The sequence below is a fragment of the Amaranthus tricolor genome, chromosome 2 (assembly GCF_026212465.1).
Source record: "Amaranthus tricolor cultivar Red isolate AtriRed21 chromosome 2, ASM2621246v1, whole genome shotgun sequence".
Classification (NCBI taxonomy): Eukaryota; Viridiplantae; Streptophyta; class Magnoliopsida; order Caryophyllales; family Amaranthaceae; genus Amaranthus; species Amaranthus tricolor.
The window spans coordinates 7,440,587-7,456,048 of NC_080048.1; the positions used below are offsets into that span (position 1 = coordinate 7,440,587).

The window sequence follows — 15,462 nt, forward strand, 5'->3', positions numbered from 1 at the left end:
AAACAAACAAATAAAAACAAATTGAGTGAATAAATCAAAATCAAAATGAAAAAAAAAAATGAAAATGTAATTTGTAAGGAAGCATGAAATAACATCAACATGTTACACAGCATAAGACAGGAGTGCCTTTAAATTAAACCCAATTTTTACATTTTTCTCTCCCTCTCTTTCTTCATCGCTCTTCAAATTCAACTCCCTAATTGTCGAAAACCCTTGTTAATTCATCGAAGAATTTATTGTTTGCCGCCAATTCAACTGCGATCTGACCAGAGATTCTGTTTTCTGGTTAGCTGATTGTATTTTGATTTTGAAAGTTTTAAGCTCGTTGATCATTTTTTTAATTTTCAGGTATTTTAAATTCTTTTTATGTTAATTTTGATTAATTTAAGTTTTTGGCGTCAATGCTTGTTTTATTTTAGCAAGATCTGGTTTTTGCTTTATTATATTGATTGATAATTGATGTAGTTAGTTTGACATTTTGGAGAAATTTGAGTGTCGGTGCATGAAAGTTCCGCAAAATTATTGGATTGGATTGTTCTAATTGGGGTTTTTCATGCTTATGAGTTAATTGATTGAATATAAGATCTGATTAAATCAATGTAATAGTGTGCTTTTTTGACTTTTGATTTTTGTTCAGCTGATGAAAATGCAGAATTTCTCCTCTCTTTTTTTTTTTTCTTATTTTTAAAAAAGTTGTTGGATGTAATCTGTAGCTTGCCTATATATAGTATAAATTGTTACATAATCTGCTGTGATGTTGTTGGATCAAGTCGTATTGATCGACATTCATTATCCCTTTTCTTGATTTAGTGGCTAAAGTTTTTCACAGGAAACTACCTAAGCTATGAAGAACGGAATAGTAGAATGTAGTGTGTGCCGATCAAAGCTAATGTCACCGACTTCAAAATCTGTGTCTAGAGCCTATGACCGACATAGGAGTAAGGTTTCATCGAAGCAACGTGTGCTTAATGTCCTCTTGGTCGTTGGGGATTGTATTCTAGTTGGTTTGCAGGTAAGTGACTATATGTTTCAGTTATGACTATTAAGTTGTTTGACTTTCTGTTACCTGAACTTTTCATGATCCTTTATACTTGAATTCTTAAAGCACGATTGATATTTTAATTTTCCTGAACGCAATTGTTTGGTTTTGAAAAAGGAATAGGAATTTGTTCAAATTAGATGACAAAAGTTTAGTATAATGTCAATATCCTATTTATGTATGTCTATGTAATGTTTTTGTGTGAAGCCACTCAGGTAGCCTCCAAAAACATTTCTTTTAAAAATAGCTATAATAAATGACTATCAAAGATGTAATCATGAGGTTTTATTGGATGCATATAGCTAGCTGATCCCAATTTTAAATTATTCCCTTGCGTATTAGAATTTAATATGTAGAATAGAAGAGAGGTTTTTACAGGCCCATGTGTGTGGGTATACTCAGTAGCGTGAAGATTGCTAGACTTGTCTTATTTACCCCAAAATACCCATAAAATGAAATGGCACATTTAGAAAAAAAAAATCTCTAAAGGGAAAGTTTGGCGCCTGTAAAAAAGTAGTGGAACATATATTTTAAAAACCTTAGTGATTTGGTAATATTTTGCAATACTTGCAACATGTATCTTGTGAGGCTCAGTTAACTTTTATCTAATGAAAAAGCATTTCTGTTTGAAATTTTTGTAGAAAATACATGCAGTTTTCTTGATTTAAGGTATTTGGTATGACTAGCAATTTATAATTTTACATTATTTGAATGTTTAAATATCTCTTAGCTTCAAATTGCTCTTGAACTTTTTTCCATTCTCTTCAATTTCCTCAAGTTGTGCAAAGTTTTTACTTCTATCTTCTTTGCCTAAGTTAATTATTGATATGTGTCGGTTTTATATTCTTGTCAGCCTGTTCTGGTATACATGTCCAAGGTGGATGGAAAGTTTAACTTTAGTCCAGTTAGTGTCAATTTCTTGACTGAGGTTACGAAGGTTGTCTTCGCAATTGTTATGCTTCTGATCCAGGTAACATGATACTTCTAAGTCATGCTTTCTCTCAATTTTTATTTTTAGCATTCTTGTGAAGTTTTTTTACAGCCTTTTTACTACCTTCTTGTCTTAATCTCATATTTAAGATTTTTTTTTATTGGAGTGGGAATGAGATTTTGGTCTCCACTATTTCTTCTTTTGTGTGGGTCTATGGGCAAAACACTATTCTAAAGATGGAAGCCCAGGTGATCTTAATTATTTATTCTGGATTTCTGGTTCTAAAAAACATTTTTTGATGCATCTTAGATCTAAATGTTTTGTTGTCTGTCATTCATTGGAATTATTTTAAGTACATTTTGTATTTTTAAGGGATCTGATAGTAGAATAAAAATAGGATACTTGACACGAGAAGCACTTTTTAGACCAAAAATTATTTGGGCATCTATTTTCCATTGTAGTATTAGGTTCATGTATGGATGTCCTCAGATTTTAGATCTTACTTTTTAGTGGATATGACATTGACCTATTAGAACTTGGTTTTAACCACCAGAGGAAATGAGCTAGAAAGATACCAAAGGGGCCCACTTACGAAAGATGTGCCTGCTCAAAGTTGACCCTTGGAGTGTTTAAAAGGCGTACCTATATGCTAAGGCTCAATGTATAGCAACCGCGACGCTTTTATATGCCTTGGAAAGGTGATTAATTATGTACACCTCATATGAAAAAAACATTATGCACACCTAAGGTGCAATAAAGCACAACAAGGGCACAGTACAGAGCCCCTCCTTTCACATTTATCGCCAACTTTTATCTCAGAGTCTTTATTTTAAGTTTTGTGCTTCACGCCCTTCGCTTTGCACCTATGTTCTAGGATTTATCACCTTAGTGCACCTTGCATCCTTTTATACAATCATGAGGTGAGGATTTATAGGACACAGTGAGTTGGGCTGATGTAGGGAAAAGATCAAGTGGACATTGATATGCCTAGTGGCTTTCCAGGAACGCCTTTTGCGGAAATATATAGCGAAAAAGTATTAAGTTGGGCACCTTGTGTTGCAGTAGTTAGTTTCAAAGCTTTGCATGAAAGGAAGAAAAGACTCGTTGGTATTTTATTTTCTTAGCATTGAAAATAAGATTAATCACCACTGCCATCTTTTAGAATATTGGGGCCCAGAGCGAAAATAAAAAGGGGCCCCTAAACAATAGTAATATATTTCATGAATAACTCATTGGTAAAAAAAATTAAACTAACTCTTCTTTTTGTTTTTTTGTTTTTACGTTTTTCACATCCTAATTCATAGTTTCTCTTATGCTTCATAATGACAAAAAAAAAATTCAACTATATTTTATCCAATCGAGCAAACAATAAATTTAATCTATACATATAACATCCCAAAAAATACTTGAAAATTTACTACTCCCAAAATTTAATTAAAAGAAAAAGTATGAGTAATTCAACTTGATTTATGTGTGAAAATGAAACTCCACATTGATGAACCAATTGAAATCCTAAATGAAGTTGTAGCTGGAGTTGAAAAATGAAAATCCTAAACCTTAATAAACTCCAAATTGATGAACATCCCAATTTTGTTTTCAGAAAATTGGGAATTGATAATCTTGATATCAGGGAAATTAAAGAGGGCAAAATAAAAATCATTAACATGATAATGGGATGAATTATGTTGAATAAATAAAAGAATATGACTATTTTTTTGAAGAATTTTAAGAGTTATGATATGGAGATAAAAAAAGAGGATAGAATTTCAATATTTCATGGTAAATGACGAGAGAGAGGAAGATAAAGAAATAAGTTTGATGGAATTGGACAATGACATGAGAATATGTACAATTGGTTTTGTCAGTAAAAGCATAAAAACAATACTAATTACTCCTAGTACATTACTACTTTAGTTCCTAGGTCTAGCAATACTAAATACTCCTAGTACACTACTACTCTAGTTCCTAGGTCTAGCAATACTAATTACTCCGTCTTTTTTCAATACTTCAACAAGTAAAGTCAAATTGTGACCAGTACATTAGTACTCTCCCACAAAAGGGGGGGCCTTGTTCCATCGACCACCTAGCTCTGGTGGAAAGCCGACGCTGTTAATCACAATAACTGATTGTACTCTTGTATCACGATGTCAACTCAATGCTAATATAATACTTGAGTGAGTCAAAGATTTATAGTTTTTGTGATTCCAAATTATAATGAACTTATAATACATGTAATATTTTCTATCAAGGGTAAATAACTTATTAAGTTACTTGTTATTAAAAGGGTAATGTTGCATACATTTCATCCCTAAACCTTGCCTAGGTGGGAGCCATTCGATGGCATTGGGGTAATGGGGTGTTGTTGTAAGGTTTTTTTTGGGTAAATGGATTAAGCTGTTTTTGGATGGATTCAAGTTACATGGAATATCTCTAAGGGCTATGTTGTAATGAATTTTGTTCAGGGGCACAATTCATGAAGATTGTTTTTCGTATTATGTTTATCCTTCTCTGTGAAAAATCCTATCGTACTTGTGCCTGAGCTAGGTGCTCGAGAATTTTGCCAAATCTTTGTTCTGCCAATTCAAGGATTGGTTTGAGCACGTCGAATCCTTACTAGATCAGTTAGTGGTTATTGAGTCAATGTGAGAGTTTCAATGAGTGAATTGGTAATCAAGGGGTATTAGTTTCTTGTGGAATTTTGGTTGCTTTGGGTGAGGTAATCAGCATCCATGTGAGGGCGAGGCATCCTTGGTGGTCCTCTGTATCTCCGTAATGCAATGGCATCAGGTCAAAGGCATATCGTAAAGGTTCCAGTCCTTTTCTTTTAACTTTCTTTTCGAAACTAAACAAGTGTTGGCTCGCTCTTTTTCTGCCAGATGAAGAAACATTAGTGTAAAACTAAAATACATGGGCTATGGGCTTACACTTCCATACCTAAAATAGTATAACAATATTCATCCCTAGTTGATTACTATATATTCCTTTGTTTTTGTTTATATCTACTTCCGATGTAACAGTTTTATTGAACCTTTTCACTACACATATCCACCTACCACCCCGCCTTTCCATTCCTTGAAAATTGTCTAAAAGCAAGTGTAACTTGTTTGTCCCACGACTTAGGAGGTACAATACAATTCACTTTCTTTTAAACTATTATTATCTAGACCCATTCTCTGGAAGTTTTTTCATGTTGTTGACTTGCCTGCTTTGCGGCAATTTTTATTTTTATTTTTATTTATATTTTTATTTTTTTTTGCAGTCCAGACATCAGAAAATTGGAGAAAAACCTCTTCTTTCTGTCTCCACTTTTGTTCAGGTATTCTTTCTCGTTATGCAATATTCATGCTTTTAAATTTCTAATTTTGCTGAATATTAGTATATCAGTTTATTGCTAAGCATGGCAGTTGGCACCAAATGCCTTGGTTTTGAAGTAACGGGTTGATCAAATATGTTTAGGATTGGGTTGGTAGTTATTTTGAATGCTTTAAGCAATGTATATATATTGGTAGTGGAGGTTTTCAATGGCGCATGTTCATTGGTTCTGGCATGGGTCATATTTTGGTATTTCCTTTTGTTCGATTTCTGTTAAATTTGGGTCATATGCAAGTATATTGTCGATTATCTATTGATAATTAATCTATTAATCCAGTCATGCTGCATGAACAATGGAGACACGGTGAATGTTTGAACCATTTAGGTTAACTAAATACTTGTTTCCTGCGATAGGTTCTGTGCATTAAGTAAATAAGGGTTTATCATCTTGTGTAATGATAACAAAAATTCTTTCAAGTTTCAACTTCTTATGTCAGGGTTATAATTAATAGCTTAGTAATGAAGAGTCTGCTTATTCGATTGGCTCAAGGGAGGTTGTGATAAAAATCAACTAGCTGTGTTTTGAGGCTTTGACAAAGATCAACCAGCGATGTTCTAACTCATAATGAAAGCTGAAAATTTCGAAGCATAGTATGAATTCGTGTAGGACCATTATTTCCATATCACTAGAGCTATATTATATGTTATGAGATTATATCACATAGAAAATATCTAGAGTCGAAGCACCAGCTAATCCACTTTTTACATTCGCTACTTGCTTAAAATGACCTAAAACAGCCCAATATCATTTATAATTCGTTTTTTCAATTTGCGATTCGCGAGGAGCTTAGTGATTGATGTGATACTAAGTTGAAGTGTCATGGTAAAGTATCATTTAACGTCATTTTTGTTTGTAGTCTTTTTATCGGACATTTGGATATGTTTCTCAATGCAGTTTTATGGCCATTTGATAAGGTCATGCCATTTGTGCTAACTGTTATGCTCAATTCAGCAATGGTGCTTTTCAAGTTTCGAGTCTAGGCTTCATTTAGTGTTTTAAGAAGTTTCTTATTTACTCACTCATTCTTGCTCTGTATATGTATCACTTTTGTAGGCTGCACGCAACAATGTGCTTCTGGCTGTTCCGGCACTTCTATATGCAGTTAACAACTATCTCAAGTTTATTATGCAGGTATTGTATCAGTAGACTGTGCTAATGATATTTACTGATCTCTGTCGTGCTCATGCTATCTTTTCTTTCCCAGGATGTATCCTTCGTTAGATTCATTATTCTGTGAAGGTTAGAAATCTGGTAATATTAAAGATGTTGTTTTTGACTCACACTTAATAAGAAACATAACTTCAAACTCAACTTCGTATACATAAGAAGTGAACTTGATTTTCGAATTAATTACTATTGTCCATTGTAATTCAGAGTCAAAGAACCTTAAATTTTTGGCGGCATCATAGAAGGAACCTTAGAGATTATTGCAAGTGATTATGAATATGAGCTGAAGCTTTTGAATGGGAGTGGTGTTGGGGAAGCTTAATATTAATAATGGCTGATTAAATTTGGCATTGTTGTCAAATGTTGAGTTTTGCACTTCTTTGATGGTGGGATGTGGTATTGGTTATCCTTGTACTGTAAGCTTGCATTCCTCTTTTGGAACCAGCTTTTGGTGCGTTGGGTAAATTCTGCTGTCCTGTGGCAATATTGCAGCAAGGGGTGGGATTTTTGCTACCTACTCAAACCATTATCATTCCATGCATCATTTAATATACTGAAGTCTTAACGTATTTCTCATTCGAAGCTGCTACATCAGCTGCTTTATTTGTTAATCTAACCCCTGCATACTGGGTTTAGAACTCATTTTCTTTTTTTGTGGAAGAGTGTTGTAATGCTCATTACAAATATCATTATCAAAGTTTTATAGAAAGACTAAAGTTGCTTCTGATGCCTTGGTAGATTTTGGGAGAACGTCTTCATTCCTTTCAATAATGCTTTTCTCATCATTAATAAAAAAAATTTTGTCTAGATATCTAAAATTATTATATTTTAAAGAATTAAAAATTTTTAAAATATGTTTAATCACGGTAGGAAACGCAGTTGCAAGAATAAGTACATGGTACATATATCTAAAGTTTGAAATGACAAACTTACCAAAAGATAATTAGCAAATGCGGCACGTGATTGTGAATTCTGACTTCCTTATTGTGTAAACTCTAGCTTTTTTTAAAAAACACCTGCTCCCGATTCTTTGGCCTATTAGTGGTGTTTGTTAACTAGGAATTGAAATTGAGAATATAGGAAAAACTGGCAATGGGAGTTGATGGATAGGAATTCATAAAAAATTGTCCCAACTCCCATGCTTGTTATTGCCTTGGTTGTGGAATATGCTAAGATCATTTCCAATGGTTATCAAATTGACCATGAAATGACTTTTTTATGCAAATGCTTTGATCATCCATGCTAATGGTAATGAAAAGAATGACCATGACATGGTAAAATAACCAAAAAAAACCACCCCATGGCCAAAAACTATCCGAAAGCATGTAAAGTAGTAAGTCCACAGAATTTCTTTTACAAATTCTCTATTATTTAAATTAAATAAAAAAAAATACTAAAAGTTCATATCTTTCTTCTCTATAAATGAACACATTAGATATATGTATTGATTCCAAAAATAATTAGTACTCTCTCCGTTCTTTAATATTCTTCCCCTTTAGAATGTGCAAAATTGGTCTAAGATTGTTAAGAGATATAAGAGATATATATAAGATAAAATATATTTATATGAGATCTTGTTATATTCATCTTAATGTATAATTTTTTTTGACTCGGAGATCAAGATGATATAAAAAAAACATAAAAAGTGAAATTTGAATTTTTTTTATCATCTAGTAGGAATGCCCTAAGAAATTTTTGGAAGGGAGAATCAAACATTTTGACCTTAGTCCCCTTTCACCAAACATGGGACTTTCACAGTCCCTCACTTCAAGTCCAATAAATCAAACACGCCATTAGTGCAAATTTACCGGTGGAGCCTCTCCCATTTCATGGCTTTGATCGATCTTCATGCTTCCACCCATTTAAAATATCATCTGACAGCACTAATAGGGCAAGCTTTAATAGGGCACTAGATAATTTACCTTAAGCCTATAAAATTTCTCTTCCTATTGATGGCCAATTAGTAATTTATGGGAATTATGTTGAAGGATTGAGATTGTATTTTGAGGCATTAAAAGCTCCAGGGAGTCCAGGCTAGGTTTGAATCATGCTCTTTCTTTTATTTCAGTTGAAAGGGGAGGAGGGAGGAAGTGCTATGGTACTTTAGGAAAAAGAAAATAACCACTGAAAGGAGGGATAACATAGATGATTGAATCTTTAAAGAACAAAAGTTTCTAGTATTGAACATCCATATTTATTTAAAATGAAGTTTGTTGACTAAAATGATCAGTCTTAAAGGTTAGCATTGTTTGTATTCAGTCTTTCCATTTCAATCCACCAGTTACTATAAATTCTTTAGGAAGTCAAATGCAGATAATATATGAAGATGTTGCTTAGTTGTAAGATACAAAAATAGTTCGGCTGTTTCAGACTTTTTTTTTATTAAAAATAGTCCGGTCGTTTAAGACTTTTTTTGTTAGTATTATATTATTACTAAAATTGTAATTTGCTCCTCCTTTTATTGTTCTGGCTTATGGATGACTGGGTGCGCACTCTCTTTCAAATGTGTTATTACTGCTTGTAATTCATGTTGATGTGTGTACATGTAGTATTTAGTGTTCTAGTTTTCTTTCTAATTTGTTCAGCCTTCATGGTTCTTTGTATAAAGGCTGATTAGATCTTTCTTAATACAGTTATATTTCAATCCTGCAACAGTTAAGATGCTCAGCAATTTAAAGGTAATTTTAACAAATGGATTGAATTTATACTTTGGTTTTAATTGCAAGCATATGCTAATTTTCAATGGCATAGTGATCAACCACTAATCTGACAATAGCTGTAATAGTAGACATCTTGATTTTGGAAATTAATTTAGGAGTTGCTTTCCGTTTCCATTTCCCTTTCATTTTGATTTTGCCACTCTCTTCTTTGGTTCCTTTTGTTTGTTGTTCCTTGTTACTTTTAGACAGAGCTAACATAGTGTCGATGTGTTATACATGCCTTTTTGTTTCACGTGTGCAGGTTTTGGTTATTGCCGTGCTGCTGAAATTTATCATGAAGCGTAGGTTCTCTATTATTCAGGTGAGCTATCTATTGCTTTGTAAGTACTGCAAGTATTTCAAATATGATATTGAGTAATTTAATTCTTGATGATGTGCTCTCTTGAAATATAATATGTAGTGGGAGGCTCTTGCTCTGTTACTCATAGGCATTAGTGTTAACCAAATGCGCTCCGTACCGACGGGTGATTCTGCAATGGGACTCACAGTTGCAGCAGGGGCTTACATTTACACATTGATCTTTGTAAGTGATTAATCTATCTAGTTTACATGTTGCTGAATGGATCACTTTTGACTTAACACTTTTTATGTTTGTTGTGCAAATGTATTAATTCTGATTGATGCCTATGGATAAACTCAATATGCAGGTCACTGTCCCATCTTTGGCCTCTGTTTATAATGAGTATGCTCTCAAGAGCCAATATGACACCAGTATATACCTTCAGGTTATTCTTTATGTCTTATGGTTTTTCCTTTCGCAAGTCTTTGCTTTAGGTTATAGTATGTCCTGGACATTAAAAATATAAAGCAGCAAAGGCTCAAAGTATAGTAACTGCTTAGATTGGCATTAGTCCTTCCAGGTTTTGGGTTGACTATAAATCCATTTGTATTTTGGGGATATATCTGAATTATGATTTTATGTGAATACATTAATTTACGTCTCTTTGAAAATTTTGATTGTCAACCATGACTCAATGGTAAGTGATGGTGTGTGATTTCAAATTAATCTCGCTCACTAACCTAAATAGTAGTATCTAGGAAGCCGTATCCACAAGGAAAGGTTGCTCTATATTGTTTACAAGTGTAGAGAACACCTGGTAAATTAAATATTAAAGTAACAAAGTCGAGGAAATTACATGCCCAGTAACAAGTAAACTAAATATACAATTGAGTGAAGGATCAATAGTGGACATATCTTGGTTAGATTTATATCCACTAACGAATAATTAGTTGTTCATGGAAAACCCTCAATTGAACACTCTTGAATCCTTAATCTGGAATAGAAGTTCAAGTTCCTATTTGTCCTTGCTTATTAATTAACTACAATGAGACGCATTTGGTGATCCTGAAATATACTTACTATTAAATAACCCAAAACAAACATATTGATTCAATTCAACAGAAGCAATCAATCTAGAGAAATCAATAAAGAAAGATAATTGCAAAACAATTGTTTGCATTTGATCAATATTGATTCCCCTTTGAATTTGTTCCGTAGAAACCCTAGCCTTAATAATCCAAAGTTGCCACCTTGACAAGATTAATTCAACAATCAGGATTTGAAGACTAATCTAGAAATAATTTGGTATCAATCATCAATTAGTTGTATGCGTAGCAATAATTAAATATATCAATTATATGCCAGGAACAATCAATATTCAAGAGAGAAAGAGAGTTACACAATTATTTGAATCCAAAAACTTGAAATAATTGTACCAAGATTTAGATGATTAGTTCTCCGTAAGTTGTCAACTTCAAAATGTGACAATAAGTTCTCCCATAAAATCTGAATAACAATACTTATGATGGATTCCTAAAACCCAAGTTCCAATTACAAGTCCTTGTAAAAATTTAGGAAAAAAAACGTCGATAAGTCTGAATAAGGCAAGAACACCGGGAAAACGTCAAATACGTGCTCGCCATTAGAAGCCGCGACTGAGAAGCTGCTGTAGACATTTGGCTATGACCAAGCCGCCACCAGAAGCTGCTTGGCCGCAACCGTGGTTAGGCATGCTGCTGCTTGCTTCTCTGTCTTGGCTGTTACTTTGGGACAGTTTTAGCTTTTTGTTTCTTGTTCTAATTTTGTTTACTTCACAGCCACATCTCAGATTATCATTTCTTTCTAGCTTGAGCCACCACTAAAAATTAACTCTAAATCATGTGAAGATTTTGCTCCACCGTGCCAAAGTTGAGTGTTTAACATTCCCTGCTTTCATAAATAATAAATGATGAGCAAATATATAGGTCAAGTGAAAAGTAGCTAAAACCAAGGAAACCACATACAATGCATAAACGTTATCCATTTTGCACTAGGGAAGTAGGATGAGAGAGAAGAAAATGTAAAAACAAGTGGGAGGAGAGAAGCAAAAGTAGAAGAGGTGAGGTGAAATTACTTAAAATAGATTTGTTGTACTTCTATCTGATATGACATTTCCCATAATTGAAAATGATGTATCTAATATGTCATTTCCCAAAATTGAAAATGTTGCACCTGATAAGTAGAGGAAGTAAATAAGTTTTTCTAAAATATTTGCAACAGTATGACTCTACAATTTAACTGTCTGAGGGTTTGTTGAGATTATTGTGGTCTTTATCTCTGCTTTTCTTGGTGTATATTTTGACATCAGCAGTGTTTACTACGTTGAGCTTATTTTCACTTCGGTTTTGGTATTATGCAGAACTTGTTCTTATATGGATACGGTGCAATCTTCAACTTTTTGGCAATAGTCGGAATCGCGTTGGTAAAAGGTATAATTGTTTTCTTCATGAGCTTCTATCTTTATTTCTGTTAAACGAAAAGTTGCTGGCCTATCTCTGTGATTGGCCTCTTCAACAAGGGGATCTTGACTTTTATGCAGACAATGTACTTCGTCAATTAAATACTTTCAAGAATTGTGCTATGTGGTGTTAAGATGTGTATGTAACGCTTGAGTACTTGTGTAGACTGTAGACCCAGGTGCTGAACTGAGTTGATTATTGCTCTGTTCTCTGTGAAATGATCAGAGGAATTAATAATTTTGTACTATTGTGTACCCATTAATTTGGGTAACGTATATATTTTACTGTTATACTTGCAAATCGTGTATTATTCTGTTCTCCTTTCGAAGGGTTTTCGCCTGGATTTGTGAGAAACACAACATATTATGTTTTTTTTGTGTGTTTTTCACTTGTCTTTTGAGATTTGACTTTTGTCGTCTTTTATCATTCTGATACTGCTGCTAAGATGGTGTTTTTTTAAAAGAACTTTGGAGGTCTTGTATTTGTAGATCTCATACATTTTTGTATGTTGTGTTCTTATATTTTAATTTTGTGCTAGCCTTTGAGGAACCTTTTTCCCTCCGGGGACAGGGTTGAAGGAGGATGTATAAAAAGTTTTTGTTCCATATGCCTTTTTCTATAACCTGAAAATGGTTTTACTATTCCAGGTCCTAGCAGCTTTAATATTCTTGAGGGACACTCGAAAGCTACAATGCTTTTAATATGCAACAATGCAGCACAAGGAATCTTGTCTTCTTTTTTCTTTAAATATGCAGGCAAGCCCTTTTTCTTAACTGTTTAATTAGCCTAGGGGTAATGACATGCTTTTCTTCAATTAGCTATCTTGTGTCGGAATCATCCTGTTACATAACGGACTTCTTGATTTCCATAGTAGCACTACATTATTCTTGCAGTTAACGCATGTTGTTTCTTCCGTTCTTATGTTATCAATTTGCTTTGTTCAGATACAATTTTAAAGAAGTATTCATCAACTGTTGCCACAATCTTTACGGGCATAGCCTCCGCTGCACTATTTGGCCATAAGCTAACAATTAACTTTATCTTGGGGATTTCTATTGTTTTTATCTCAATGCATCAGGTAACAAATAATAAATGCCAAAATGAGGGGATTGCTCATGACAACTTTTCCTACTCATTGATATATTTTTATTCTATACAGTTTTTCTCTCCGCTCGCAAAAGTGAAAGATGAAAATGAAAACTTAGTTGAACTGGTGGACGTACCAAAAAATCTCAGGTAAAGTGATTTTCTTATGATCAACCAAAAGGTGATCCAGTCCATAAATGGGGGTAGGCTAATGTAGTTGGTGATATTTCAGGTCAAAAGACTCATTCGTAGATATGGCTGCTGGAGCTAATGAAGAGGTTGGCACCTTCCATATATTCTTTTCAAAATTTCCCTGTAATCTGCTTTCACGTTTCATAACATATTCCGTATTATATTTTTGAAATTTCTTTTCCAGGCTACTCATCGTGTAGATCACGACGACAGACAACCACTTCTTCCCAGATAAGGGTTTATTTGCTGATTTATAAACTGGAGAAATGTTTGCGAGTATAATTTGGAATATAGCAGCCATACATTGCTGAAGCTGGGAAAATCGTTGGTTGTGATAACCTTTTTGGTTTTTCCTGCTTGATATAGATGTATACACAGAAATTATGAATTGGATTGGAGTTTGGGATCTCAGATGCCCGTTTCATATGTAATCTCAGAGGTTAACGTCACATTGATCCCTGTTCGTCTACATACAAGCGGCACTGAATTCTTGAGCATTCTTTTATCGTAGGATACATGCGTATAAAATTATCTCCTTCATGTCACCTCATTTTGTAGCTTTATTGTGACATTTTATTGTAGTCTATGCCATGAGCCCAAGTTTGAGCTTCCTAATTTGCTGTAAGGAACAAAGATTTTGATAAAAATACAACTGAGTAAAATATTTTCTGTATTTGAGTGTAGACGTGTTCTTATATTGTTTTAATGTGTGGGCTTTTCCCAACCGTCTGTCCTCCAAATGCAAGCATTAGGAGGGAAGGCTGTCAATAAATACTAATAAAATTTTAGTGTTATTTTGTTAGGAAAAACAATATTTTTTTAGTTAGGATAATAGCATGTAAGGTTTATTTTCTTCACAAATTGTGATAATACCATGTACTAGAGGTATTTATTCGGATCATCGGGTTGGATTTGAGTCAAATATTTCAGATTGGTTTAAAATCAGATCTTGTTTTCACATTAATTTTTATATAATTGCAAATTCATTTTAAGTTGGATTAAATCGAATTTAGTTATAAAATTGAGTGATTGTTGAGTGTATTTTGAACACAATTTACTACCAACTCAAGGAAGAAAATACAAAATTAAAATAAACACTTTGTTGTTGTAGTCTTTGTAGATCAACCGCCCCCTTTAAGAGACTTGACCGCTTAACAAAACAAAACACATACTCCCTTCAGTCATCGATAAGGTGTCACTTGAAATAAAGTATTTTTTTGTCATATTAAAGAACAGCCAGTCTCCTGAAAGACCGTCTTTTTAAGTAAGAGACGTCTTTTAAGTCCAGTTCATTAAAGTTCTACATTTTCTTTTATAAACCGATCAAATCAGGGTGGTCTCTCAAAGAGACCGTCTCTCACAAGAATTTATAATTAAAGAATTTATGTAATATATATTGTTATAAGTATAAATTTATTAAAATGTAACAAGCATATAAGATCTGATTTTAAACTGATTCAAAACATTTAACTCAAAATCAACCTGCGAATTGAATAAACACCTGTGTAATAAACTCAAACTCTTCATGCAACAAATTCACTTCCAACTCTATTTCCTCTTTAATAAACTAACCAATTACTTTTAATCCATTTTCAAAACCACATAACAATATCAATTTTTTAGATAAGAGACAATGTGAGACTACAACTAAAAATAGAAATGTATTAGATTAGATGGACAATCCAAAATAGAAAATATAGAGAGACTAATTAGAGAGAGTAAGTAAAGAAAGAAATAGAAAGAATAGAGATATTGTGGAATGGATGATCAAATTCATCCCATATTTATAGATGACATGTAACGGCAATATATATAAACAGCCAGTTTAGGCTCTAACGGCTTTTTTGTCGGTTTCAATGGTACCCCTTAGTTTTTTTTTTATTATCAATGGTATTCTCGTATTATTGAGCATTTTACAACTTTAACCTTTTTTTAACTTTTTTCATCCAAAATCGTCCAAAACTGTTAATTTTCTTTTGTTTTTCTTTAACATTTCAATTTAAAACATAGAAGAAAATTAACGATTTTGGACAAAAAAAATTTAAAAAGTTTACAGTTGTAAAATGTTCAATAATACGAGAGTACCATTGATAATAAAAGAAATTTAAGAGTACTATTGATAAAGTATCAAAACTCAGAAATATGATTGATAATTTCACAAACATTTATTTGTTTA

The 15,462-nt window shown here is 33.1% G+C and overlaps 1 protein-coding gene across 2 annotated transcripts; it reads left to right on the forward strand.

Moving 5' to 3' along the window:
• Positions 1–14,007, forward strand: LOC130803999 (CMP-sialic acid transporter 5-like). 2 transcript variants are annotated; one of them, XM_057668285.1, is made up of 15 exons: positions 1–348; positions 820–1,012; positions 1,893–2,009; positions 5,230–5,286; positions 6,397–6,474; positions 9,144–9,188; positions 9,472–9,531; positions 9,631–9,753; positions 9,878–9,955; positions 11,909–11,978; positions 12,656–12,763; positions 12,953–13,086; positions 13,168–13,244; positions 13,327–13,372; positions 13,471–14,007. In XM_057668285.1, the coding sequence occupies exons 2-15, from the start codon at positions 845–847 to the stop codon at positions 13,519–13,521; spliced, it is 1,212 nt and encodes a 403-aa protein (XP_057524268.1). In that variant the 5' UTR covers positions 1–348; positions 820–844; the 3' UTR covers positions 13,522–14,007. The 2 variants fall into 2 exon arrangements, with proteins under 2 accessions (XP_057524268.1, XP_057524258.1); XM_057668275.1 differs by having other exon boundaries at positions 8–348; positions 830–1,012.
• Positions 14,008–15,462: the final 1,455 nt, after the last annotated feature.

Excerpts from the sequence above, each read along its gene's own strand:
- LOC130803999 (XM_057668285.1), top strand. The coding sequence starts at position 845 with ATGAAGAACGGAATAGTAGAATGTAGTGTGTGCCGATCAAAGCTAATG. Across the intron at positions 1,013-1,892 it reads GTATTCTAGTTGGTTTGCAG|CCTGTTCTGGTATACATGTC; the intron begins GTAAGTGACTAT and ends TATTCTTGTCAG. Across the intron at positions 6,475-9,143 it reads ATCTCAAGTTTATTATGCAG|TTATATTTCAATCCTGCAAC; the intron begins GTATTGTATCAG and ends TTCTTAATACAG.